General features: G+C 43.7%; 1 protein-coding gene across 2 annotated transcripts in view; it reads right to left on the minus strand.

The window, feature by feature from the left end:
* LOC139368853 (metabotropic glutamate receptor 7-like) overlaps nt 1-27,062 on the minus strand; it is a 123,160-nt gene that overhangs the window by 46,442 nt on the left and 49,656 nt on the right. The window contains exons 3-7 of one of the 2 annotated variants that reach the window (XM_071108272.1): nt 19,884-20,019; nt 19,025-19,179; nt 13,693-13,830; nt 11,362-11,424; nt 11,052-11,252 (exon numbers count right to left, since the gene is read on the minus strand). In XM_071108272.1, the coding sequence (XP_070964373.1) occupies nt 11,052-11,252; nt 11,362-11,424; nt 13,693-13,830; nt 19,025-19,179; nt 19,884-20,019 (693 nt within the window). The remainder of the gene's footprint in view (nt 1-11,051; nt 11,253-11,361; nt 11,425-13,692; nt 13,831-19,024; nt 19,180-19,883; nt 20,020-27,062) is intronic. The other variant, XM_071108273.1, reaches the window with a different exon arrangement.

Genomic DNA, 27,062 nt, shown 5'->3' on the forward strand with positions numbered 1-27,062 from the left:
ATTAGCTGTCCTAAGTAAAGTATCTAGAAAAGCGAATTTAAGTGGGACCATTCTACTACTCTTCTCAAATCACTGTAGTACGCTACTATCATCCCCCCAATGGGAAGCATCGTCACGGCTGGCTAGCCTATCTTCAAAGAGGCAGCTTCAGGAGCAAATGGAAAGTAGAATAAACTGTAGTTCTGTTCAGGACTACACGACAAGTCAACAGATACCGGACCATGGTAGAGAACAATGGTAAAAGATGAGTGGGGACCCCTTTTGAACAATCAGAGCCTTACAAGTGTGCCGCAAAAAGGCCCAACAACCTTTCCAAGAAGCATGGTCCCAACAGAAATCCACAAAGAACCAAGACATTTACAAGTAAACACATTCATCATGTTTTTCTCCAAACGGGCGGCGGTTTGTGTGCAAAGAATATGATTACTGTGAGAGTAGTTTCTAAATGTACCAAAGTATTATGTCTCTGTCTCTCTCTCTCGCCTTTTTTTCGTCTCTCTCTCTCTGTCTTTTTTTGTACCAAGCCACCATATTGTGTCAGCCCGTGTTATCAATTAGTTAGCGAGTAAATAAATAATTAAACAAATTTGTGGAGTATTGAGTCATAAGTAAGACTGGGGTTTTTGCAGATGCAGGAGGTTACGACTGTTCAGAATGATGATATGATAGGAGGTTAAGATTAATGAGTTGACTGTTTATAGATGTAATAGCTAAAGACCATCAGACTTTATTTTGGGAGATATTAACTCTTTAAAGAACTGCTCTCGTGGTTCCCCAAATCCTAATGAGATGATTGTTACATTATTCATTTGATTGGGCAACAATTAACAATAGTTAGATGATTAGATAAATAACAGTCATCAGATTAATGAAAGCAAAGTCACGGCAATGGTGGTGGTGGCATCATGCTGTGGGGACTGGGCAGGGACTTGGAGACTTCTCAGGATCGAGGGAAAGTTGAACTAGGTAAGTACAGAGAGATCCTTGAGGAAAAGTCCCAAAAAAATCAAGGGGTCTGAATACTTTCCAAATACACTGTATTTATGTGAAGATTTGAATTACACATGCATATTTTCAGTTAAGACTAATAAAGGCCTGGGGTTAGTCTTCAGCGCACATTGGTCCAACAGTACATCAACCTCAGTGAGAGAAAAAATTAACACAGGGTGTGTTCATGTGCTGATAGCCTATTCATAATGACCATTTCCCCTCATTATAATGCTAGCAAGACCAGCTAGCTCCCTACGGACTGATGATGGCTCTGCTGTGCTATAGACCTCACCTGTGTTCCCTGTGAAAGTGCATGTGCTGAGTCTAGCTAACACCACACCACAGCCCTACATTTCACATCTCAGCACTTCAGCATCAGATCGGTGTGATACACCATTAGATAGATGTGCAGCATCAGTGGAGTGGTGTGCAGCTGTAGGTTATCACAGCTCTGCATTAGGAATATCATATGGTGGCCATTCTACAAGACGGTTGCACATTTCCTCAGGTCAAAAGCAAACCTTCTCAATCACACATGCTGTACAGGAAATGAAGATAAATAGGTCAGCCACAGAATCATAGGGTCCCCATCTGGTCCCAATTTGTAGCAGCCTGTCTCAAGCAGAGAATCGCAGATTTGGCTTATTAGTTTACTGAAGGTTCTGGACACCTGAAACACGCTACTGGAGAAATGACATCCATGGCCTGATTTGGATGAAGTGTGCATGTGTGCGTGTGTGTGTGCGACTGTGTTTGTGTGTGTTCACGTGCTTCTGTGCGTGCATATGTGTATACATCTGTACGTTTCTGTGTGATAAGACCTCGCCATAATAAAGAGGTTCTGAGAAACAAGTGTCTCTTTTGATGTGACATAGAGTGCTAGGTCGACTGTCGTAATAGAACTGGCTATAAAACCTGTAGAAGGAAAAGGACCAATAACACATATCCAAAATGGTTTTAGGGGACACATTGCCTTTGTGTTTTGTATAGGACAAGAATCGCAAAATTCCAGAAATTTTAAATAAATTCTCTGGTTTTCCCGAAATCCTGTTTGGACAATTCCCGGAATAAGGAGGGAATAATCAGGAAATCCGGAATCCTCCAACCAAGATTTCGAGAAAACCATGGAATTAATTGAAAGTTCCCCGAATTTTGCAACCCTATGTAGAACGTTGTCTTGTGAGATACAAGCTGTACCCCAACGCTCCACACGTTTCCTTTTAGTTTGTGTCAGTATTGACTGTCAGTAGCCTACACAGCAGTTATTTTCCCAAAAGACACCATCATTGAACATTTTACTAAAGAGCAAGGCCAAAATGTCCCCTCATACAGCAAGCAGAGAGATAAGTAAAAGACCTAAAGGATGCAGAAATCTAATGGGAGGACCCAATCCGACATTCAAAGTATGTACAGTTGGGCCAAATACTGTATTTTGGCACACTTGCACTTTTCCTACATAATGCTTGATTTCATGTCAAATTGCATTTGAAAAAAACTTTGGGTCTCCACACCTTTGCCCAGGATTTAGGATTGTTTAGGTGTTTTTTTTTTAAAATTTCAAATCAGGCTTTCTTGTGTCTCATTCAGCAGTGGGGTCTTCCTATGTTTGCTACAACCAAATGAAGCATTCAAAGAAACCAACAACCTCCTTACAATCAAACATGGGGGAGATTTGATAATGGCTTTGCTGCCTCTGGTACTGGCAATCTTGAGTGTGTGCAAGACATCATAAAATCAGAAACACAGTATTGGAGAAATGAAATACAGGTATGTGGCCTGACTTTTGTGTGTGTGTGTGTGTGTGTGTGTGTGTGTGTGTGTGTGTGTGTGTGTGTGTGTGTGTGTGTGTGTGTGTGTGTGTGTGTGTGTGTGTGTGTGTGCGTGCGTGTGTGTGTGTACACAGTGCATTCGGAAAGTATTCAGACCCCTTGACTTCTTCCACATTTTGTTACATTACAGCCTTATTCTAAAATTGGTTAAATAAATAAAAAATCTAAACACAATACCCCATAATAATGAAACGAAAACAGGGTTTTAGACATTTTTGCAAATGTATATATATATATAAAGAAAATACATAAATACCTTAAATAGATGAAGCTTTGTCATGATGTTCGTAATAATGATGGTCGGGCCAAGGCACAGCGTACTTCGAGTTCCACATATTTTAATGAATAAGTGAAACTGAAAACAAAATAACAAAACTTACAAAGACCCGTGACTATGTAGCGCTCAAACACACTATACATAAACAGTGGCCAGACGGAAGCCATTCCTCAGTAAAAGGCACATGACAGCCCATTTGGAGTTTGACAAGAGTCACCTAAAGGACTCTCAGACCAAGAGAAAAAAGATTTTATGGTCTAATGAAATCAAGATTGAACTCTCTACCCTGAATGCCAAGCATCATGTCTGGAGGAAACATGGCATCATCTCTATGGTGATGGATGGTGGTGGTAGCATCATGCTGTGGGCATGTTTTTCAGCGGCAGGGACTGGGAGACTAGTCAGGATCGAGGGGGAGGATGAATGGAGCAAAGTACAGAGAGATCCTTGATGAAAACCTGCTCCAGAGTGCTCAGGACCTCAGACTGGAGCAAAGGTTCACCTTCCAACAGGACAATGACCCTACGCACACAGCCAAGACAACGCAGGAGTGGTTTCGGGACAAGTCTCTGAATGTCCTTGAGTGGCCCAGCCAAAGCCCGGAATTGAACCCGATCGAACATCTCTGGAGAGACTTGAAGATAGCTGTGAAGCAATGCTCCCCATCCAATCTGACAGATCTTGATAGGATCTGCAGAGAAGAATGGGAGAAAATCCCCAAATACAGGTGTGCCAAGCTTGTAGCTTCATACGCAAGAAGATTTGAGACTGTAATCGCTGACAAAGTTGCTTCAACAAAGCACTGAGTAAAGGGTCTGAATACGTATGTAAATGGTCTGAATACTTTTGTAAATTCGAGAAACCTGTTTTTGCTTTGTCATTATGTGGTATATAAATTGATGACAGAAAAAAACAATTGAATCCATTTTAGAATAAGGCTGTAACATAACAAAATGTGGAAAAAATCAAGGGGTCTGAGGACTTTCCTAACGCACTGTACATCTGTATGTTTCTGTGTGTTAACACCTCACCATAATGAGGAGGTCCCAGAGAATCAAGTGTCTCTTTTGATGTGACATAGAGCGCTATACAACACCCAGTAAGGTCGATGGCCCTCATCCAGCCATTGTTAGAGACTGTATTACTCCTTCAGTTTAACAGTGAGTTAACCTTGGCTGTGACTACAATAATTCAAAGGCATAGGAGAAACCATTTTTTATTTAGGACGGGGGGACTCGGAGCAGATGTGGAAATGGAATTGACTGCAGTGATGTCTCTATAAAATATGTTAAAGGCAAAGGACCAATAACACCTGTCCAAAATGGTTTTGGGGGACATGCTGCCTTTGTGTTTGTGTAGGACGTTGTATTTATGAGATAAAGTCTGTACCCCAACACTGCACATCTTTCCTTTTAGTTTGTGTCAGTAGGGACTGTCAGTAGCATACATGCCAGTTTTTCCCCCAAGGACATTTGTCATTGAACATTCTGCTAAAGAGCAAGACAAAAATCTCCCCTCATACAGCAAGCAGAGAAATGACAGGGAGTAAAACAAGCTCATTTAGATGCACTATACGAACAGGATGAGACCTAAAGAATGCAGAAATCTAATGGGAGGACCCAATCCGACATTCAAAGTTTGTACAGTTGTTGCCAAATACTGTATATTGGCACCCTTGCACTTTTCTTACATAATGTCTGATTTCTTGTCAAATAAGTAGAATTTGTAAAAAAAATATATATATATATATATATATATATATATATATACAGTGCCTTGCGAAAGTATTCGGCCCCCTTGAACTTTGCGACCTTTTGCCACATTTCAGGCTTCAAACATAAAGATATAAAACTGTATTTTTTGTGAAGAATCAACAACAAGTGGGACACAATCATGAAGTGGAACGACATTTATTGGATATTTCAAACTTTTTTAACAAATCAAAAACTGAAAAATTGGGCGTGCAAAATTATTCAGCCCCCTTAAGTTAATACTTTGTAGCGCCACCTTTTGCTGTGATTACAGCTGTAAGTCGCTTGGGGTATGTCTCTATCAGTTTTGCACATCGAGAGACTGAAATGTTTTCCCATTCCTCCTTGCAAAACAGCTCGAGCTCAGTGAGGTTGGATGGAGAGCATTTGTGAACAGCAGTTTTCAGTTCTTTCCACAGATTCTCGATTGGATTCAGGTCTGGACTTTGACTTGGCCATTCTAACACCTGGATATGTTTATTTTTGAACCATTCCATTGTAGATTTTGCTTTATGTTTTGGATCATTGTCTTGTTGGAAGACAAATCTCCATCCCAGTCTCAGGTCTTTTGCAGACTCCATCAGGTTTTCTTCCAGAATGGTCCTGTATTTGGCTCCATCCATCTTCCCATCAATTTTAACCATCTTCCCTGTCCCTGCTGAAGAAAAGCAGGCCCAAACCATGATGCTGCCACCACCATGTTTGACAGTGGGGATGGTGTGTTCAGGGTGATGAGCTGTGTTGCTTTTACGCCAAACACAACGTTTTGCATTGTTGCCAAAAAGTTCAATTTTGGTTTCATCTGACCAGAGCACCTTCTTCCACATGTTTGGTGTGTCTCCCAGGTGGTTTGTGGCAAACTTTAAACGACACTTTTTATGGATATCTTTAAGAAATGTCTTTCTTCTTGCCACTCTTCCATAAAGGCCAGATTTGTGCAATATACGACTGATTGTTGTCCTATGGACAGAGTCTCCCACCTCAGCTGTAGATCTCTGCAGTTCATCCAGAGTGATCATGGGCCTCTTGGCTGCATCTCTGATCAGTCTTCTCCTTGTATGAGCTGAAAGTTTAGAGGGACGGCCAGGTCTTGGTAGATTTGCAGTGGTCTGATACTCCTTCCATTTCAATATTATCGCTTGCACAGTGCTCCTTGGAATGTTTAAAGCTTGGGAAATCTTTTTGTATCCAAATCCGGCTTTAAACTTCTTCACAACAGTATCTCGGACCTGCCTGGTGTGTTCCTTGTTCTTCATGATGCTCTCTGCGCTTTTAACGGATCTCTGAGACTATCACAGTGCAGGTGCATTTATACGGAGACTTGATTACACACAGGTGGATTGTATTTATCATCATTAGTCATTTAGGTCAACATTGGATCATTCAGAGATCCTCACTGAACTTCTGGAGAGAGTTTGCTGCACTGAAAGTAAAGGGGCTGAATAATTTTGCACGCCCAATTTGTCAGTTTTTGATTTGTTAAAAAAGTTTGAAATATCCAATAAATGTCGTTCCACTTCATGATTGTGTCCCACTTGTTGTTGATTCTTCACAAAAAAATACAGTTTTATATCTTTATGTTTGAAGCCTGAAATGTGGCAAAAGGTCGCAAATTTCAAGGGGGCCGAATACTTTCGCAAGGCACTGTATATATATTCTCCACACCTTCATATTGAATTTTCAACGTTGCAGAACCAATTGTATTTTTGTAAACTTAAGTAATTTACACAATAAACACAAATGGCATGGATTTTGTTTTTTGCATGTCGGAGCTAATACATGGTTTCACAGCCTTTGGCCAAGATAACTGTAGACAAACAGTTATTATAGCCATCAATGAGCTTTCTGCACCTTTCTCCTGGCAATTTGGCCCACTTTTCAGCAGAACACTGCTCTAATTCTTCAATATTTGAGGGGTGCTCTCCACCAACGCTGTTTTCAGATCTCGTGTAGGTTTTGGATGTGATTCAGGTCTGGACTCTTTGCTGGCCACTCCAGAACAGTCCAGCATCTTTTCTTGAACCTTTCCTGGGTGTTTTTTGTGTGTTTTTTGGATTGTTGTCCTGCTGGAAGACCCACAACTTTCAATGGATACCCAGTTTTTAGACACGGGTTAAACACTGTACTCCATCCAATACAGCATTTTTGATTATATGCTGATTTCATGATGCCTCAAACATTTTCAGGGGCCCCCAGTACCAGAGGCCGCAAAGCAACCCCACAGCATTATCAAACCTCCCCCATGTTTGACTGAGGGTGTTCTTTTCATTGAATGCTTAATTTGGTCATCAGTAAACACAGTGCTGATCAGTATTGGCAAAGATTAAAGCTCTAATTTCATTTAATTGGGCCATAGAACATTTCCACAGGATTTAGGCTTGTTTAGGTGTGTTTTTGAGAATTTCAACCAGGCTTTTTTGTGTCCCCTTCAGCACTGGGGTCTTCCTATGTTTGGCAATGACCAAATTAAGCATAAAAAAAACGACACCCTCCTTACAATCAAACATGGGGAGGTTTGATAATACTGTGTGTGGCATCATGACATCACAAACACAGTATTTGAGAAATGAAATAAGGGGCTTGATTCATGTGTGTGTGTGCGTGGTTGTGTGTTTATATCTGTATGTTTCTGTGTGTTAACACCTCGCCATAATGAGGAGGTCCCTGAGAATCAAGTGTCTCTTTTGATGTGACATAGAGCGCTATACAACACCCAGTAAGGTTGATGGCCCTCATCCAGCCTCTGTTAGAGAGACTGTATTACTCCTTCAGTTTAACACCTTGGCAGTAAATACAATAGTTCAAAGGCATAGGAGATACCATTTTGTATATAGGACGGGGGGGGGGGGGGGGGGACTCAGATCGGATGTGGAATGGGAATTGACTGTAGTAATAGCTCTTTAAAATGTGTTAATGGAAAAGGACCGATAACACCTGTCCAAAATGATTTTGGGGGACATGCTACCTTTGAGTTTGTGTAGGACATAGTCTTTGTGAGATACAGTCTGTACCCCAACACTGCACATCTTTTCTTTTAGTTTAGACACTTTTTGTGTCAGTAGGGACTGTCAGCTGCCTAGATGCCAGTTTTTTTTTCTCCCAAGGACATTTGTCATTGAACATTCTACTAAAGAGCAAGACAAAAATCTCCCCTCATACAGCAAGCAGAGAGATGACAGGAAGTAAAACAAGCTCATTTAGATGCACCATACATACAGGAAGAGACCTAAAGGATGCAGAATTCTCATGGGAGGACCTAATCCGACACTCAAAGTTTGTATGACCATCAAAGTCAATAAGTTGCTTAAGTTTTCTCGATAAGATTCCTGTGCATTAGTCATACACAATTCACTACCTTAATTCACTACCAGCTTTTGAAATGGCAGTGTTAATGGTCTGCAAGGTGTATTAGAAGAGCTCAATTGGGTTCAGACGAGGGGAGTTAATTCCCTGAATAACCCAGGTGAAGTCACTGAAACAACTTTAACTCTGTGTGTGCAGAATATGAATAGGTTGTCTAGGGCCCCATTCAGCCCTATCTGAACTGTGTGTAATAAACATGAGACTAGCAGGACCATTAGTGTCGATGCATTGTACATAACAATACATGACTTGAACACTTCCCATCCTTTCCTCCCTCACATACAGTATGTTGTGGAAGCCAGCTGACCAGGTTTATGCCTGGACATTTGGCAGATAGACAATGGTTTGTGTCAAGGCAATTTATTGTCAGTTGTCATAATATAACATTAGCTGTCATGAATGTTAAGGACATCAGTATTATGTCAGTATTATGACACAACTATGTAGCCCTTAAGACAACAGGCTCATGTAAAGTGTTACATTTCCAATACTTGTACTAAACATATGGCTGCAGAAAGGCAGAATCCTCTTTACTATGAAACTGAAACAAAACACACACACACACACAGCTGTGGTAGTCAACAATCTGCCACTTCTGCTTCCAACAGACAGAGAACAGAGTTGTTGACATACTGTATCTTGTTGTTGACAAGGTGTTGACATAGTACAATGTAAGCAGTGGGTATGACAGGACTACAAGACTGTCTTGTTCTTCGCCCATGGAAATACAAATAATCACACACACACAGATTAACACACACACAAACACTCACAGTCTGCCAGTAAGCAAACAATTAAGCAGCGTGGCTCTCCATGCAGATAGAAAGCCATTACAAACGCCATTCTATTTTATATTTCACGTTATTTCCAAGGGAACAAAATGATCTGTGTGGACAGCTTTGTGTGAGCGCTGTATGAGATGAAAGATTCATACGTTCGCATGGGGCTCTGAACTAAGACATGACAAAAGTGCACTCCTGCTGTGCTGTGTCGAGCAGTGTGGGTGGGCTGGGGGCTCTACTGCTGCTGTGCTGTGTCGAGCAGTGTGGGTGGGCTGGGGGCTCCACTGCTGCTATGCTGTGTCGAGCAGTGTGGGTGGGCTGGGGGCTCCACTACTGCTGTGCTGTGTCGAGCAGTGTGGGTGGGCTGGGGGCTCTACTGCTGCTCTGCTGTGTCGAGCAGTGTGGGTGGGCTGGGGGCTCCACTGCTGCTGTGCTGTGTCGAGCAGTGTGGGTGGGCTGGGGGTTCCACTGCTGCTGTGCTGTGTCGAGCAGTGTGGGTGGGCTGGGGGCTCCACTACTGCTGTGCTGTGTCGAGCAGTGTGGATGGGCTGGGGGCTCCACTGCTGCTGTGCTGTGTCGAGCAGTGTTGGTGGGCTGGGGGCTCCACTGCTGCTGTGCTGTGTCGATCAGTTTGGGTGGGCTGGGGGCTCTACTGCTGCTGTGCTGTGTCGAGCAGTGTGGGTGGGCTGGGGGCTCCACTACTGCTGTGCTGTGTCGAGCAGTGTGGATGGGCTGGGGGCTCCACTGCTGCTGTGCTGTGTCGATCAGTTTGGGTGGGCTGGGGGCTCTACTGCTGCTGTGCTGTGTCGAGCAGTGTGGGTGGGCTGGGGGCTCCACTACTGCTGTGCTGTGTCGAGCAGTGTGGGTGGGCTGGGGGCTCCACTGCTGCACTTCTCTTGTTTCATTATTCTCCTTCTTTCACTCTCTTCAGCTCTGTGTCTCAAGCACCGTGGGGAGAGCAACAAATACGGCACACATGGACACATACAAATGCACACGCACCCACAAACACAGTCCAGACAGGATGCAGTAAAGAACAAAGAGATATGTCGGTCAAAGCTATGGGAGTACTAATGTTGGCTTACAAGTACAAGGGTTAGTGAATCTGAATACTGAATCAGCCGGGGTAGACCGGGCAATGGCTAATTTAGTGAGCCGAGCATTCCTCTGTGACAGTGTTATTGCAAGTGCATAGCAGGTACTGTATAGGTTCAGAAAGAGTGCAACAAAATACAGCAACAGCTTGTTAGCCTTTTCTGAATGCTGTGAGAAACACTTATTCATTATTGTACATTTGCATGAATTGTGCCCCCGCATGAATTGTGTTAAATACCAACTGGAGAGAAGTTGGCAGCTACAAAGGCTTTTCTAAATTCTTTCTGAGACCAAAAGAAAATATTAGCCTTCAGACCTTGCATAAGTCTCTTCTAGAAATGGTTATGCCACGTAGAATTTAATTTAATTTTTATTTCACTCATTTCACCTAGAAACAACAAATACTTGAGAAATACCAATTTACCATCTCCCAGGCAAGGTTTCTCATACTTATACAACACACCACCCCTACTGTACACCCTCCAATCATTCCTCTATTCAATTCAACTAAATTCAATAAACTTTATTCATTCCCATGGAGAAATTATTGTTCCATAGAATTTGATCTAGTAGAACGGACAGGAGAGAGTTGGACATTCCACCATTTGGAGAATTTACAGTATGTGGTCCGCTGGCACTTTAATTTATAATGTTTAATTAATTTTTGCTCAACACATCACACATAGGAGAATCCAGTGCCTGTAGTGACTGCATGTTCAGAAATGAAATGGCAAATTCTATTGGTGGACTGAGAAAAACATGTGGATTTTAAAGCTATGTCCACTCTATCCCTTTACTGTCCATGCTTCTATCTTACCTCTCACCTGTCCTTGTTTAATTGTATTTGCACAAAACAAATTACCCTGGAACACAAAGAAAAATATGTACTTATATGAAGCTTGCGGCATTTCACTTTGCCTATCTGTTTAAATCAACACGGTCAGGGGATAACCAATGTACTGACCGTTGAAGCTGGCGTTGCGTATGTACTTGAGCAGAGTCTTCCCCTCGGCTGCCTCCATCACAGGGCAGATGCCAGAGTGCTCAGGACACAGGTCTCTCTGCATGTTGTGGAGGGCGTGAGCCATTGCGTACACCGCATCTATCACAAACTGCACCTTCCCCTCCTGCTCGTACTTTGAGTCTATTCCGATCCGCTCCTGGCCTGAGGGACAAGACAGTGGAGAGAGGAGAGGGCATATGTAATACATGCCATTTAGGAGACGCTTTTATCCAAAGCGACTTACAGTCATGCGTGCAGACATTTTACGTACGGGTGGTCCCGGGAATCGAACCCACTATCCTGGCGTTGCAAGTGCCATGCTCTACCAATTGAGCTACAGAGGACCAAAGAAAAAGGACAAGAAAAGGACAGTCACACACTGTGAATTAGTCACCCTGATCATATACTGTAGCACGGCATGGGTCATAGTCCTGCAGAGTCCTGTTGTAGAAGTGTAAAACAAGAAGTGCTAGCCAAGGAGGAGACAACCAGGTATAAATGAATACCATATGTACATATGCATATATTTCATAGTGAAGTCAGGCTGCTATTGGCCCTATATATTTGTAACACATTTGTCCCATTTTAAGAGTGTTCAAGGCCTTGACGAGCTTCTAGAGCATGTGTCAAAGTCATTCCACGGAGGGCAGAGTGTCTGCGGGTTTTCGCTCCACCCTTGTACTTGATTGATGAATTAAGGTCACTAATTAGTAAGGAACTCCCCTCACCTGGTTGTCTAGGTCTTAAAACCAAAAATCAGCAGACACTAGGCTCTCCATGGAATGAGTTTGACAGCCCTGGTCTGGAGGCATCTCCTAGCACCTCTGGCAGCACCATGTTCTATTACGGTCTCTTCCCTTTCGGTCTCTTCCCTCTTCCCTTTGGATTATTTTGTAGGCATTTTCATTTCACTGGTGATACTAAATGTCTAAATGAATGGCTTCAGGTTGGTAGGGGATCTCTTCACTCTCTCACACACACTTAGTTTAGGTGGGGATCCTTTGACTGCGGTATTTTGCACATTTTCAACGTGCTAATGTGAACAGGTTCTATCATTAAGCATGGCATATGGACGCTGAATGTATTCATTTGAAAGACGCAGGCAGTAATGAACAAGGATGCATTAACAGGAAAGCAGCTCGTCAATACACAGTGCAAAATAACAGATGAATGGGGCGCTATACAGCACTGTGGGGAAAGCTGCTCGAGTGCAAGGAGATTACTGTGTGATTTTCACATTTAAGTACCAAATAAAGACTCCCAGTTCACATTGCAAACTTGAGAAGAAGGAAAAAAGGCAGTCTGTGTGGCCATGACGAATATGACTACAACGTGGGAGACTGGCACAAGCTGAAGGAGGTCAAAAGTAATAAGTGTTGACATTTTCTCCAGTTTCTCTCCTTTCAACATACATTTCAGCCCACACATAACCTTTCCTGTTTTCCAGAGCAGTGAGTAGAGTACTGAATGCATAAGCTTTGAATGCAAAAAAATAACCTTCCCCTTAGTACCTGACATTCATAAATATGGATATGGATCGGCTTGGTTAGATGGAGAAATGGAAGCAGCTCTACACCGACCTTTTTGTGTCTTTGTACAATGCTTATACGCTTTGTTGATATTCTACATACATTTTTTATGTGGTTTAGTAAGTGCAAGGATCTGAAGCATGTGGCACATAAAGAAATGATGAAAGACGGTATATATAAGATACTGTACCAACAACTCCCTGTCGCTCTAATTGCTATAGCTATAGCTAGCTACTGTATGGTCAGCAGTACATCTCAGCCATAAGCCATATAAAATATATCAATCCCTGTCACTAGCATTGACTCAGTGACATTGTACATCTTCGCCCTTTGCTGGCATACCTAGAGGATAGAAAGTATCCACCACAGTATGCAACACTTCCACACTATCAATACTCCCAAGTTCCAACACACCTCATTGCAAATAATGCTTGCAGCGAGATCAAAACATTGTCAGTATTAAAGCTCTTTGGGAGCATCAAGTGAGCTACTGTAGCAGAGCTTTACTTACTTTCAACATTTCTGTGTAGTTCCTCTGCTCAGCACCTCTCCAAATGGCATGCATGTTTGCTCTACTACCTACTTAGCATACATTTCACAGCTTAGCACTGCTGGCATGATGCCATTACCCAGCTGGGCACAACTTTACTATCCCAGTAGGACCAGCTATTTACATTATCCAGCGGACTACACCTCAGAGTCCTCATTTGTAAAGATGTGCTCTACCATTATCTTAAGATACCTATAAAAACATAATCCTGCACCAACAGGAAGTGCGAATTATTACGTGGATTATAATTAATGGACATTTTTGAAGGGGTTGATATATTTTTCTTAAGAGAAAATCGAGTCTGACATTTCTAAGTGGAAATTGCAAACTTCAGAAGCCTTTTTAAACTTCAAATTTCCCGCATTGCAGGAAGGTTCACCTGCAACAGGGTAATCAAATGTAGATCCTACATCGGTATTCTTTTCATAGTGCACCATTGCCAATAGTAATAACCCCTCCCACAAACAAACAAACATGAAAAAACTTAACCACATAACCAAACAAATCTCTGTTGGCTACCTACCTGTGCATTTCCTGCTGGTGTCCTCTCTTTTGGAGGAACTAAGGAGCCTGCAGTCAAAGTTCTCCTCCCAGAACTCGGCGAACCACACGTTCCGGCGATTATTCTCCAGGGTGAGCGAGGTGAAGTATTCATCAAACCCTGGGGAATCGAAAAAAGAAAAGAGAATTCTTAAGATCTCCACCAATTACCAACAGAACCCAACCTAGGGGAAATGATGCGAGACTTGGGCAGTGCTGCTGCAGCTGCAGCACTGTGCTGTACTGGCATTTAGGAGTTGTATTAGTCTCATAGCTACGAAGTACAAATAAACCACTCGTTATCAAGTTTTGACCACTGCAGTTCCTGTGTACCACATGGATCTTTAATCAGGGCTTTCATCTTGGAAATGATATTAATATGACATTAATTAAAAAGCAGGATACATAAACAAGACAATAGTAAACATGTCGTCCTCCACTAATGATTCAGCACCCCCCTTGGGCCAATTGATATATCGCGTGTGACTAGCACATTTCAATTATCGTGTGTGGCCACAGATTATCCATTATATTTACCAGATACTCAAGTGGCCGGTCTAACAATGAAAATAAATGGCTTAAAATATGGAAGGCAGTAGTTAGTCTGGGTACCATTCTCTCTAGCTAATCCCCTCTCTATACTCCGGGTCATGTGCCAAAGACTCTTTGGGAATTACAAGGAGTGGCAAGGAGTGGAATGTTAGCTAAAGAGACTGGTATCCAGACCAGAAGGTGGTCAGGAGGAGGCAAGATCAGGTGGGACCATTCTAGCCAATGAGAGGGCAGATACGCGTGTGAAAAACAGGCCCAACTCCAATTTTTCTGGGATGTCATGTGTGCATCTCAACATGAACTATTCAGAGGAAACTTTGTGAATCAGGCCTTCATGGTTGAATTGCTGCAAAGATACCACTACTAAAGGACACCAATAAGAAGAAGAGACTTGCTTGGGCCAAGAAACACGAGCAATGGACATTAGACTGGTGGAAATCTGTCCTTTAGTCTGACGAGTCCACATTTGAGATTTTGTGTCTTTGTGAGGCGCAAAGTAGGTGAACGGAAGATCTCCGCTAGTGTGGTTCCCACCGTGAAGCATGGAGGTGGAGGTGTAATGGTGTGGGGGTGCATTGCTGGTGACACTGTGTGTGATTTATTTAGAATTCAAGGCATATCACAGCATTCTGCAGCAATATGCCATCCCATCTGTGGTTAGTGGGACTATCATTTGTATTTCAACAGGACAATGACCCAACACACCTCCAGGCTGTGTGCCACTCCCTGACCTTAGAGATCGTTTTTATGTCTCTATTTTGGTTTGGTCAGGGCGTGAGTTGGGGTGGGCATTCTATGTTTTTGTGTTCTATGTTTTCTATTTCTGTGTGTTTGGCCGAGTGTGGTTCTCAATCAGAGGCAGCTGTCTATCGTTGTCTCTGATTGAGAACCAAACTTAGGTAGCCTTTTCCCACCTGTAGTTGTTTTCTGTTAATGTGTCTGCACCAGACAGAACTGTTTCGTGTTGTTACATTTTGTTATTTTGTCTCAGTGTTCAGTTTTTTTAAATAAATAATCTTGCACACTTCCCACACTGCGCTTTGGTCCACACCTACGACGACCGTTACAGAACAACCCACCACAAACGGACCAAGCAGCGTGGTATCAGGGAGCAGAGGGTTCAGGACTCCTGGACATGGGAGGAGATATTGGACGGACAGGGACCCTGGAGACAGGCTGGGGAAAATCGCCGCCCGCAAGAAGAACTGTAGGCAGCTAAAGTGGAGAGGCGATATGAGGCAAGGCAGCGCAGGAGGCACGAGAGGCAGCCCCCAAAATCTTTTTGGGGGGGGCACACGGGGAGATTGACGGAGTCAGGCGAGAGACCTGAGCCAACTCCCTGTGCTTACCGGAAGCAGCGTGGTACTGGTCAGGCACCGTGTTATGCGGTGAAGCGCTCGGTGTCTCCAGTGCACACTCATAGCCCGGAGCGCTACATGCCAGCCCCCTGCAAGTGCCATATGCGAGAGTGGGCATCCAGCCAGGGCGGATTGTGCCAGCTCAGCGCGTTTGGTCTCCGGTGCGCCGTTTCGGCCCAGGGTATCCTGCGCTGGCTCTGCGTACTGTGTCTCCGGGGCGCTGGGAGGGTTCAGTTCGCCCCATGTCTGCGCTCCAACTGTGCCGGGCGAAAGTGGGCATTGAGCCTAAGGGAGAGGTGTGGTAAGCACCAGATCTCCAGTGGTCTCCCACAGCCCGGTTCGAGCTGTGCCTGCATTCTGGAGGGGCCGGGCTAAAGTGGGCATTCAGCCTGGAGGAGTGGTGCCAAGGCTGCGCTCCAGTGCTCCCCCAGTGCTCCCCCAGTGCCCTCCTGTCCGGAGCTGCCAGAGTCGCCCTCCTGTCCGGAGCTGCCAGAGTCGCCCTCCTGTCCGGAGCTGCCAGAGTCGCCCTCCTGTCCGGAGCTGCCAGAGTCGCCCTCCTGTCCGGAGCTGCCAGAGTCGCCCTCCTGTCCGGAGCTGCCAGAGTCGCCCTCCTGTCCGGAGCTGCCAGAGTCGCCCTCCTGTCCGGAGCTGCCAGTGTCGCCCTCCTGTCCGGAGCTGCCAGTGTCGCCCTCCTGTCCGGAGCTGCCAGAGTCGCTCTCCTGTCCGGGGCCTGCGGCGAGGGTCCCCGCTCCAGAGGCGCCACCTAAGTGGGCCAAGCCTAAGGTGGAGCGGGGTCCACGTCCCGAACCAGAGCCGCCACCGCAGATAGATGCCCACCCAGACCCTCCCCTATAGGGTTAGGTTTTGCGGCCGGAGTCCGCACCTTTTTGGGGGGTACTGTCACGCCCTGACCTTAGATCTTTTTTATGTCTCTATTTTGGTTTGGTCAGGGCGTGAGTTGGGGTGGGCATGCTATGTTTTTGTGTTCTAAGTTTTCTATTTCTGTGTGTTTGGCCGGGTGTGGTTCTCAATCAGAGGCAGCTGTCTATCGTTGTCTCTGATTGAGAACCATACTTAGGTAGCCTTTTCCCACCTGTGTCTTGTGGGTAGTTGTTTTCTGTTTTTGTGTCTACACCAGACAGAACTGTTTCGTGTTGTTACGTTTTGTTATTTTGTCTCAGTGTCCAGTTTTTTAAATAAATAATCATGAACACTTCCCACGCTGCGCTTTGGTTCACACCTTCTTGATACGACGACCGTTACACTGTGTAAGGGCTATTTGACCAAAAAGGAGAGGGGAGTGGTGCATCAGATGACTTGGCCTCCACAATCACCCAACATCAACCCAAATGAGATGGTTTGGGATGAGTTGGACCACAGAGCGAAGGATGGTGAACGATCAGTCCTTGCTTTCATACTGTAGCATTGTCTATTAATCTGAGAGTGGTTACATTTCTCCAGGCCTATCCCTCAGCTTTTTACCTAAACAGAGGCGGGGCAACCGTTTTGTTATTGTTTCATCTGTGGATTTCCCCTTTAAACAGCTGCATATTATCAAGATATCAAAGTGTCCCCAATAAAAAGGTAGACACAAGTCCTATAGCAAATGCAGCATATGGCATTCATTTTTCACATGTAAATAGAACTTTTCGGTAGTGCTCCAAGCATACCATTCCATGAGCGCAGCATTTATTTTTCATCTCGAATCAATGAGCCCAATCAGTCCTCCATGACAACAAAATCATAAACAACAGAGTAGGACTGGCCAATAAATCCTTAGTTTTGGGGTCATGCTCAGGTAAAACAATTTGGCTAGTCTATAGCTCCATATTTCCAAGTTCTATTCTTGAAGATCAAGGGGTATTACATTTATTGGAATGACTGGAATTCTGATAGACTTTGGTTTTTAATGTAAAGATATAATTTAATCGTATTATATGTAGTAGAAAGCGATAGGTGAGAAGAAGCCTACATAACCAACCCAACAAGTAAAATTTAACATCCATATATGGCCAGCTATGTAAACTTTAACATGGATTTATCCTGCAATAGATGTTGTTCAATTGGTAACATAGAGTTTTGTCTTCTTCTAATGCCTCTTAAGTGGAAAGTAATCTAAAAGTAACGGAATATAAACAGATTACGTTACTGAGTTTGGGTAATCCAAAAGTTACGTGACTGATTACAATTTTGGACAGGTAACTAACTGTAATGGATTACATTTAGAAATGAACCTACCCAACCCTGGTCCTACTTATCAGTACACAACCCACAGTAACAACCCACAGTAAGCGCTGCGAAACATCTACTTAATCAAATAAGCCACACATAGTAAATAAACCATTACATTTTTTGTTTACCAAATTCGGCATTCTCCCATTGACTTCCATACAATACCTCCTCGCTTGGTGAGAGGAAAAAAATGAAAAAACACCATTTGCTGGAGAAGACAGATTTTGGGCCCAGTTATCCTGATTGCTTCGCCTCTTCCGCTCTGGTGAGACTCACAAATGTCACTTAATTACTATAACTCCTTTCTTGGGCCAATCAGTGTAATTTTGTAAATGACCGATCTCTATGGCAAAACGCATCATTCACTCAAGTTTCATCAAAATCGTGCCAGTGCTGTCTGAGATATCGCATGCGACTAACGTAAAAACGAACGGACGAACGGACGGATTTAGACCGATCCACAGTCCCCTCCCCAATTTCATTCTGTGGGACAATAATAATGGGTTTTGTATGTGAAGTCTATATGCTACGGTACTTCCTGGAATGGCAGTACACTGTAATACGTTTTTTTCTTTGGGCATTGTAATTCATGAGAAAGCCTACTGTGAGGTTTCTATAAGTCCAATCAGTTCTCACCTCACCTATCTCCTATGTACTGTATATTGGTTGAATTTGTATTGAACTCTTGTTTTAAAACTTATACTGTGTGAAAAGGAATTAATTAACAATGAAGTCTATAGATAAGCAGTATTAATAATAATTAATAATAAGTACAAAGACAAGGTTTGGGTTGATGTTTCATCTCCAGCTGTGACATACTCAAGGTCCAAATCCTACACAGGTTTCTGCTCTCTCACACAGTCAGATTTATCATCAGAAGCACTGTGACAAGAGACGATGACTAATCATGACTCAGCTGAATTTCTTCTGAAAGGGACGTCATGATGCATGCTGGTTTATTATACTCATCTTGCCATCTACTGTCCTGTCTAGATCACTCTAATTAAAAAAAGCTTTACAAAAATCCACACTTCACTTTCCACCTAGGCCCCAGATTGTAATGATGAGTGGCTATCATCACAGTGACACTGAGTGGAACTGCTACATAAGTCACTGCTGACTGGTAAAACAGTGTGTGTGTGTGTGTGTGTGTGTGTGTGTGTGTACCATTACCTTTAATAGATGAGCGTTTGGGCAGTATAGTGACTGCTCCCACTGCCACGTCCTCCAACTGGTGTATTGGGCTGCTCTTCGCCCCCCAACTGTCCGACCCAATCCACAGGAAATGGCCCACCTGATTGGCTCTCTTGGTGGCATTGAGAAGTCCCCTGCAAGGGCAGCCATGTGGGAATGAGGAGAAAGCAAAAGGGATACATGCAATCCAAAATCATGGGGAACCTATCAAGCAACCTATCAAGATGCATATCAGTATATTGCAGAAGTTGTGTACTATTTATATTTATATCAATGTATATTTAAGTTACACCTTGAACCTATTTATATTCACTGTGTTTCAAATCCATTGATGTCAGTGGAGGCTGCTGAAGGGAGGACGGTTCATAATAATGGCTGGAATTGAGTCAATGGGAATTGGATCAAACATGTGGTTCTCATGTTTTTGATACCATTCCATTGACTCCATTCCGGGCATTACTATAGTTCGTTCTCCCCTCAGCAGTCTCCATTGATTGATGTATAGAAGATATGAAAGGACTTCAAGAGCCCTCTATCTCTCTCCATTTTTCTCCCCCTCACATTTTCTCCATCTCTCACTCTTTCTTTTTCTCTTACTATGGTCTGTCTATCCATCCTTCAGTTTATTTATTTAAAAAAAATATCATGTTTCCTCTCAGAGACATATCCCTTGAGGCATTGTAAACTTAACAATATCTCTGCTGCTTTGTTGTGATATTCCACATTCTCGGTTCCCCTCCCAGGCACCTTTCTGTTTGTGTTATTGGAGGCATGTTTGTGTTTCAGACACCCAGTGCGTTCATAAATGCATTTGGATGCTGTGTACTGCTCTACGCACCGTACGTCTTCTTCACTGGCAAAGATGATGACTCCCCGGGAGTGGGGCGTTTCCAGCAGTTGTTGGATAGCTTCGTCATAATCCTCCAGCTTGGGGTTGTGGGGAATTTTCAAAGACTGAGCGATGCAGATCCCACCTTAAATTCAGAGGGAGAGATACACAGAAAGAAAGAGATAGATATACAGAGAGATACACAGAAATAAAAAAGAGAGAAGGAAAGAGAGAGAGAGAGAGAGGGGGGAGACAGAGAGAGAGAGAGAGAGAGAGAGAGAGGGGGAGACAGAGAGAGAGAGAGAGAGAGAGGGGGGGGGGACAGAGAGAGAGGGGGGGAGACAGAGAGAGAGAGAGAGAGAGACAGAGAGAGAGAGAGAGAGAGAGAGAGAGAGAGAGAGAGAGAGAGAGAGACAGAGAGAGAGAGAGAGAGAGAGAGAGAGAGAGGGGGAGACAGAGAGAGAGAGAGAGGGGGGGGGGAGACAGAGAGAGAGAGGGAGAGAGAAAGAGGGAGAGAGAAAGAGAGAGAGAGAGAGAGAGAGAGAGAGAGAGAGAGAGAGAGAGAGAGAGATGATGAGCCCTCTGGAACATACATGAACATATACAAATTAGAGCTGGGACAATAAACAGAACATTATAAATGTAAAAATTGATGGCTACAACCATTAAACTAGCAGTAGTAGTTTAAAGGATATATTTTTAAATGGTGGTGCACATGGTTATAAACTTATCTTGCTATTTATCATTATTGCATCACTTCAGGCAATTTATTGTGATATGTCTTTTTGTCCATATCCCCCAGCTCTAATTCAAAACACACACTTAAAACCCTCAAGTCAAGGTTGTGTTAACCTTGACTCTTGGAAATCCGGTCCATATGGATATGGATCGCTTTCAAACAAGGTGATGCTGAAAGGAAGAGCCATATTGTTTTGTGTTTTCATCTTCGCTATAGGTATGTGAGATAGATAGATGACTAAAAAAAGACAATCACTGTATACATACTCTACACCCCATGTACATTTGAGTCACATGCTGTGAGCTGAGTGGTTTACAGTAAGTGGTACATCACAGCATAGGAATTAGCAATTGAAAGGAAAACCCTGACAAATGAATAGTGTGATACATTTCTTAAATGAGGGCTGTGGGTGAATCCTAAGTCCAACAGAAGACCAATAGGAAACTGCATCATTCTTCTAGAAGGAAGACGTGGAAAGACTTTTCACACTTTGTGAACACAGATGTTTTGAAGTCGTTCCCTCCCCATTGACTTTTCATTTAACATCATTATTAGACACAACACAATGGACAGTCAACCAAGCAGATGTGGAGACAGGCCACACAAACAATGAGGATATTAATATTGACAATGAATCATGTTCAGACAGGTCAGTGCTAATGAGTTTGTGCAGGACGAAAGATACTGACTGATTGCTTCCCTGCGTCGCTAAATAGTTATTAGATATGTGGCGAGCGTCCCGTGACAGTCACCTCAGAGATATGGCCAAAACTTAGTTGGCAATTGTCCTTGGGGGAATATTGATTAAGGCAATCATTTAGCTTAATCCATGGTTGTCTGAATCTAAAATGAAGGGCCTGTAATAGGACCTAATTTGCTCCTGTCAAGCATTTAAGGTCATCTTTAAATATCGTCCCGTATCTCTGTGTTGAGCTGATGAAAACTCTGGTGCTGGAGGAGAGACTGCAGCCACCATTTTGTGAAGAGAGAAAAACAACATTACGTTTGACAGAGTTTGATAGATTTGTCATCCTCGGGTCACATTCAAGAGCTCATTATCGGAATATAAACATGAAATCGTATCTTTAACAAATAGCTTAATTGTATTCAAGCAGATGTGAGTGCACGGGCCGACTAACCATCTAGCGTAAACAGACATTACACCTGAAGACACATGATAACTGGAGCTACATGACGAGCTGCAGGCAGGTTTGGTCCTGAGTCGACACTCAGGCTTCTCTATCAAAACTAATTAAAATATCTCCTGCTCAAGCACTCCTAATACCAGATAACCTTTGCAACATTGGGTTGGTTTCCCTGAGTAGACCAAGAAATTGGAGGAATCAACTAATTGGCTGTCTTCTCAGGCTCATTACTTTGATATAAACAACTTTTAGCTGGCAGAGTAGAAAACAAAACTCCAGACCCTGTTTACTGGGCTACAGCTAAAGACAGCTCCATCTAAATGACTCTTTCCGAGTTCTCCCCCTCTCCTCCATCCCCCTTTCACCATCCCAAAAAGCAGCAGCCACATCTCTTCAAAGACAGTGAGGATGGCTCCTGTAATCCTCCTTAAGTGGACAGAACACAAAAGCTGAGCTCCTTTCTCTGGCGGCTGGTCTGTTAAATGCTTGAGGATTGGGCTCTCCTGTTAAAATGAAAAGTGTAGCCTGGTATTGTGGTGTATCTGTGGAGCTGTAGCAGCAGCCAGAGGGTCTCATAGGGACACCACTAAAGCTCCATTTCAGCACAGAGATTCCATATGATTCTTTAGGGCTCTGGGAGGGCTTATGACACTGCTACGAACAAGGTTTCCTTTTTGGGAAACTCTAATAATATACTAGGTCTAATTCTTAGAGAGGTATTAGCCACACCTTTTAGCTCTGGGGGCTGTCTATGTGTCTGTCTGTCTGTCTGTCTGTCTGTCTGTCTGTCTGTCGGTCGGAGGGTATTATAAGTGATGAGGATTAATCCAACTAAAATGTATCTAGAATTTAGGGTGAAAGAGAAGTCTTATGAAAATTTGCTTGTCACTGTCACAGTGTGTGTGGTGTATAGGGAAGCAGAGGCCATACCTTGTAGCAGGAAGCTGACAGAGACATGGGACCATGGCAGCCAGTCACTGATGAAGATAAGAAGCCTTTTGAGTGGTTTTGCTTTCGGTTAGTGGAATCTGGAATCCTTGGGACGTCCCTACCTTAAACTCTACTCTTAACCACTACCCTAACCTTAACCCTTTCCCGTCCCTAACCCTTAGCTTAACCATTTTAAATGTTTAACTTCAATGGGGTAACGTCACAAGGATTCCAGATAGCACTAACCTTTAAAGGTGGCAGGTAGCTTAGCGGTTAGAGCGTTGGGCCAGTAACCGAAATGGTTGCAGGTTCAAATATCCGAGCAAACAAGGTGAAAATCTGTTGATGTGCCCTTCAGCAAGGCCCTTAACTCTAACTTGCTCCAGGGGCGCCGGACTACTATGGCTGACCCTGTACAACAACACCTTACTATGGCTGACCCTGTAAAACAACACCTATCGTACTACTATGGCTGACCCTGTACAACAACACCTTACTATGGCTGACCCTGTAAAACAACACCTATCGTACTACTATGGCTGACCCTGTAAAACAACACCTTACCATGGCTGACCCTGCAAAACAACACCTATCATACTACTATGGCTGACCCTGTAAAACAACACCTATCGTACTACTATGGCTGACCCTGCAAAACAACACCTGTCGTACTACTATGGCTGACCCTGTAAAACAACACCTATCGTACTACTATGGCTGACCCTGCAAAACAACACCTATCATACTACTATGGCTGACCCTGTAAAACAACACCTATCATACTACTACGGCTGACCCTGTACAACAACACCTATCGTACTACCATGTCTGACCCTGTAAAACAACACCTATCGTACTACTATGGCTGACCCTGTAAAACAACACCTGTCGTACTACTATGGCTGACCCTGCAAAACAACACCTATCGTACTACTACGGCTGACCCTGTACAACAACACCTGTCATACTACTATGGCTGACCCTGTAAAACTACACCTGTCGTACTACTATGGCTGACCCTGCAAAACAACACCTATCGTACTACTACGGCTGACCCTGTACAACAACACCTATCGTACTACTATGGCTGACCCTGTACAACAACACCTATCGTACTACCATGTCTGACCCTGTAAAACAACACATTTACTGCACCTATCCGGTGTACTGTACGTGACAATCATTTTTTTTTTTTTTTTTTTCCCGGCTGGAATATTCTGTGAGGACTAGCCTGCCTGAAGGCTGCAGACTGGCTATGTGCTGTGAAACTGAGGCTAAATTATTGAATGACTGCAGAGTTCCTCGTCACTCAGTCAAGATGAGAACACCAGGCAGGCAGAGCCATCAGAGCCTGGAGTCTAGTGCTGTGGGTTTGAGTGTCTTCACCTGCCTCTGGCAGAGTGTCTGCTCTCTGGGCATGAAAGAAAGAGCTCTCTATTTACACAGGCAGCCAAAGAGCAGTCCACTGGCAGCCAAAGAGCAGTCCACTGTCTCCGTTAGAAAAAAAATGATAACTCTGGGAGATAAATGCAAGGGGCATCATAGAGGGGAGTGTTTTACTCCTCACACTGCTCTGTGTAGAGTATTCAAATCTTATACATAGGCGATTCTAACATGGAACCTCAAACATAGTTTTAATGCAACAGTCTAAAAGTATTGGGTAAGAATGTGGTTTTCGTGAAATTAACATCCTGGGACGTGCACAATATTTCATTTGTAGCTTCAGACCTACTGCTCGGTATCTACATTAAACACTCTTCCCCCCTCCAACTCAGTGCTCCACATGTCCCAGCTTGATTAATATATCACAGATAAAATAATGATGATTTAATTCATCAGGCTCCTGCTAGCCCTAGGCTGATGGTCCTAGGCTGATGAGTCTAAGTGCCACGGGCCGTGTGCTACATTAACAGCGTCCATTATTCATCCCCATATCCCGGAGATTCCCAAAATGCACTCCAGGATGTGACGGTGGCGTTTCAGAAATCAGTGGTCCCTGATGGGTTCAACCCCTCTTACCCATTCCTCTGTCCCCCCACTACCCCGCAAAACCCCAATCGTACCATCACTCCACCCCCGAGGGGGATCCATAATGCTCCAATTATATTTATCACCTCTGGAGCAGAGGCAGAACGACGACAGGCTCCCTTCACTGACACTTTCCTCCCCATGCAGCTCAAGTGGGAGCCCACAGAAATATAATTCCATTGCTATTCTGTGCACATGAACCCCTTCCTTCCTTATCCCACGTTCCATTCCACTGTCACGTTGTCTCTAGAAGAGAGCGGGGACGGCGGCTGGAACACACTTTTCCACTTTAGAATGCTCATATTCTGAGAACACATCAAGCTATTGGTCAAATACTAGGGCAGTCACTCCATATGTATGAAGTCAAAATAAAATAAAATGTTCTTACATTTTTCCGCTTCAGTCCCTGGGCTAAATATTTGGAGTGGCTTTGACAGGTTTTTCATTGTTCAAACTAATGATATGAAAACCCGGCTGTGGCAGCATACAGCAATTAATTTAAGAGTGATGTTTGTGGGAGAATCTAATCCTCAAACGCGCTGCATGAGTTTGTTTATCAAAGAGAAAAAACAAACTCCATTACACTGGACCCAATCCAGAGGTACACACCAAGAAAAATACAAACAAGATTAATCTTCCCATGCTGCAATTCTAAAGCAAAGACAACTCATTCAAATTAAACTGCAAGGGTGGAATACTACCAAAACAATGGAGAAAGAGGAGAGTGGAAAACAGAGCAGATCGATATGAGCTGACCAACACTCTGCTCGGGGTAATGGGCAGCCATATTGCATTAGTCCGGGAGAAGCTTCTCCTTGAAGTGGTGAAGCGAGAATGTTACTAATGCATCTGCCATGTCACTTCCAGAAACATCTGAAGGCCCTACAGATCAACTCAAAACAACAAACTGTGGCTGTATCTTGGACTGCACGTTTCTCTTTCAATGTTACTGGAGAGATTTCTACTGCACCACTGCTTCAGTGCAAATACAGTATGATGCCTATTCATTTCAATCCAATGCAGCATCTCGTACTGCAAATGACACATTCTCTCATGTTATGAATATCGAGAGTTATCATTCTGAAATCAAAGCCTTTATCAAAAGCACAATGCCTAGAGTGTGCAGGGCTTTCATTGAGGGAAATTATTCCTATTTGATTTGTATGGGGATACAGAAGGGCATTCCCTGACTGCTGCTCTATTGTAATGGATGAGTCAACCAGAACAGGAAGATACATTTCTAACTCCCTCGTCTGTGATGTTTTTACAGTCACAACAGTATTATCAATGCAGCGTTTTGCCGAGACAAAAACACCAGTGAAGGAAGTACAACAGACAGAAAACCATCTGGTCATTGCAGACCGATCATGTGCAGACCTACCATGTGCAGACCCACCATGTGCAGACCCACCATGTGCAGACCCACCATGTGCAGACCCACCATGTGCAGACCTACCATGTGCAGACCCACCATGTGCAGACCCACCATGTGCAGACCCACCATGTGCAGACCTACCATGTGCAGACCCACCATGTGCAGACCTACCATGTGCAGACCCACCATGTGAGTTGGAGTATGTAACACACTGAAATAAAATCCCCTCCAAAGTAACCCACTAAATCATCAGGACTTTTCTTCCCAATACCCTCTTAGTGTTCTGCTGAGACTCATCCTGCAGCTGTTCTCTCCAGCGCCACAACAGCCTCTTAAAGTTTTAATGAGTGATCACACTGCACATGAACAAATTAAATTTTCATGTCCTCCAGACTTCTTATCGTCGCCCAAGGGATATCAGAGACGGAAAAGGAAGTGAGACATCCCACTCCCTCATTTTTCTGTTTCAATGGAAGTCAATGAACTAAGTAGACCAGACCAAGCTCTGTCTATGGGAGAGCCACTCCCTAAAGTAGACAGGAAGTTGCCACTTTTTTAAAATGGTAACGGCCTGAGTGAAACGGCCTGAGTGAACTAATGTATCTTAATTTATCCACCATCTTTAAGGATATCATTAGCTCTCGCCCTTTCCTCTACACTAGCATCACTCCTCAGTACCGATGCTCAGGATTGGTTGACAGGGGTCTAGCTAGTAGCTGCAGAATACAGGAAAATAGTTGGGATCTGTAAAGGTTAAGGCAGAGATCTGTATATAATGACGAGATGCTGGGCAAAAACTGGTTGAATAAACGTTGTTGGCATGTAATTTCAACCCCAAAAAATGATGTGATCACTTTGACAACTCAACCAAATGTAAATCAAAACTAGATGTTGAAACTACGTCTGTGCACAGTGGCTCATGTTTCCTTCTTAACAATGGGAGTCGTTGTCCCAAAGCCAGAAAGGCAGGC

Source organism: Oncorhynchus clarkii, chromosome 16 (assembly GCF_045791955.1).
Source record: "Oncorhynchus clarkii lewisi isolate Uvic-CL-2024 chromosome 16, UVic_Ocla_1.0, whole genome shotgun sequence".
NCBI classification, from domain to species: domain Eukaryota; kingdom Metazoa; phylum Chordata; class Actinopteri; order Salmoniformes; family Salmonidae; genus Oncorhynchus; species Oncorhynchus clarkii.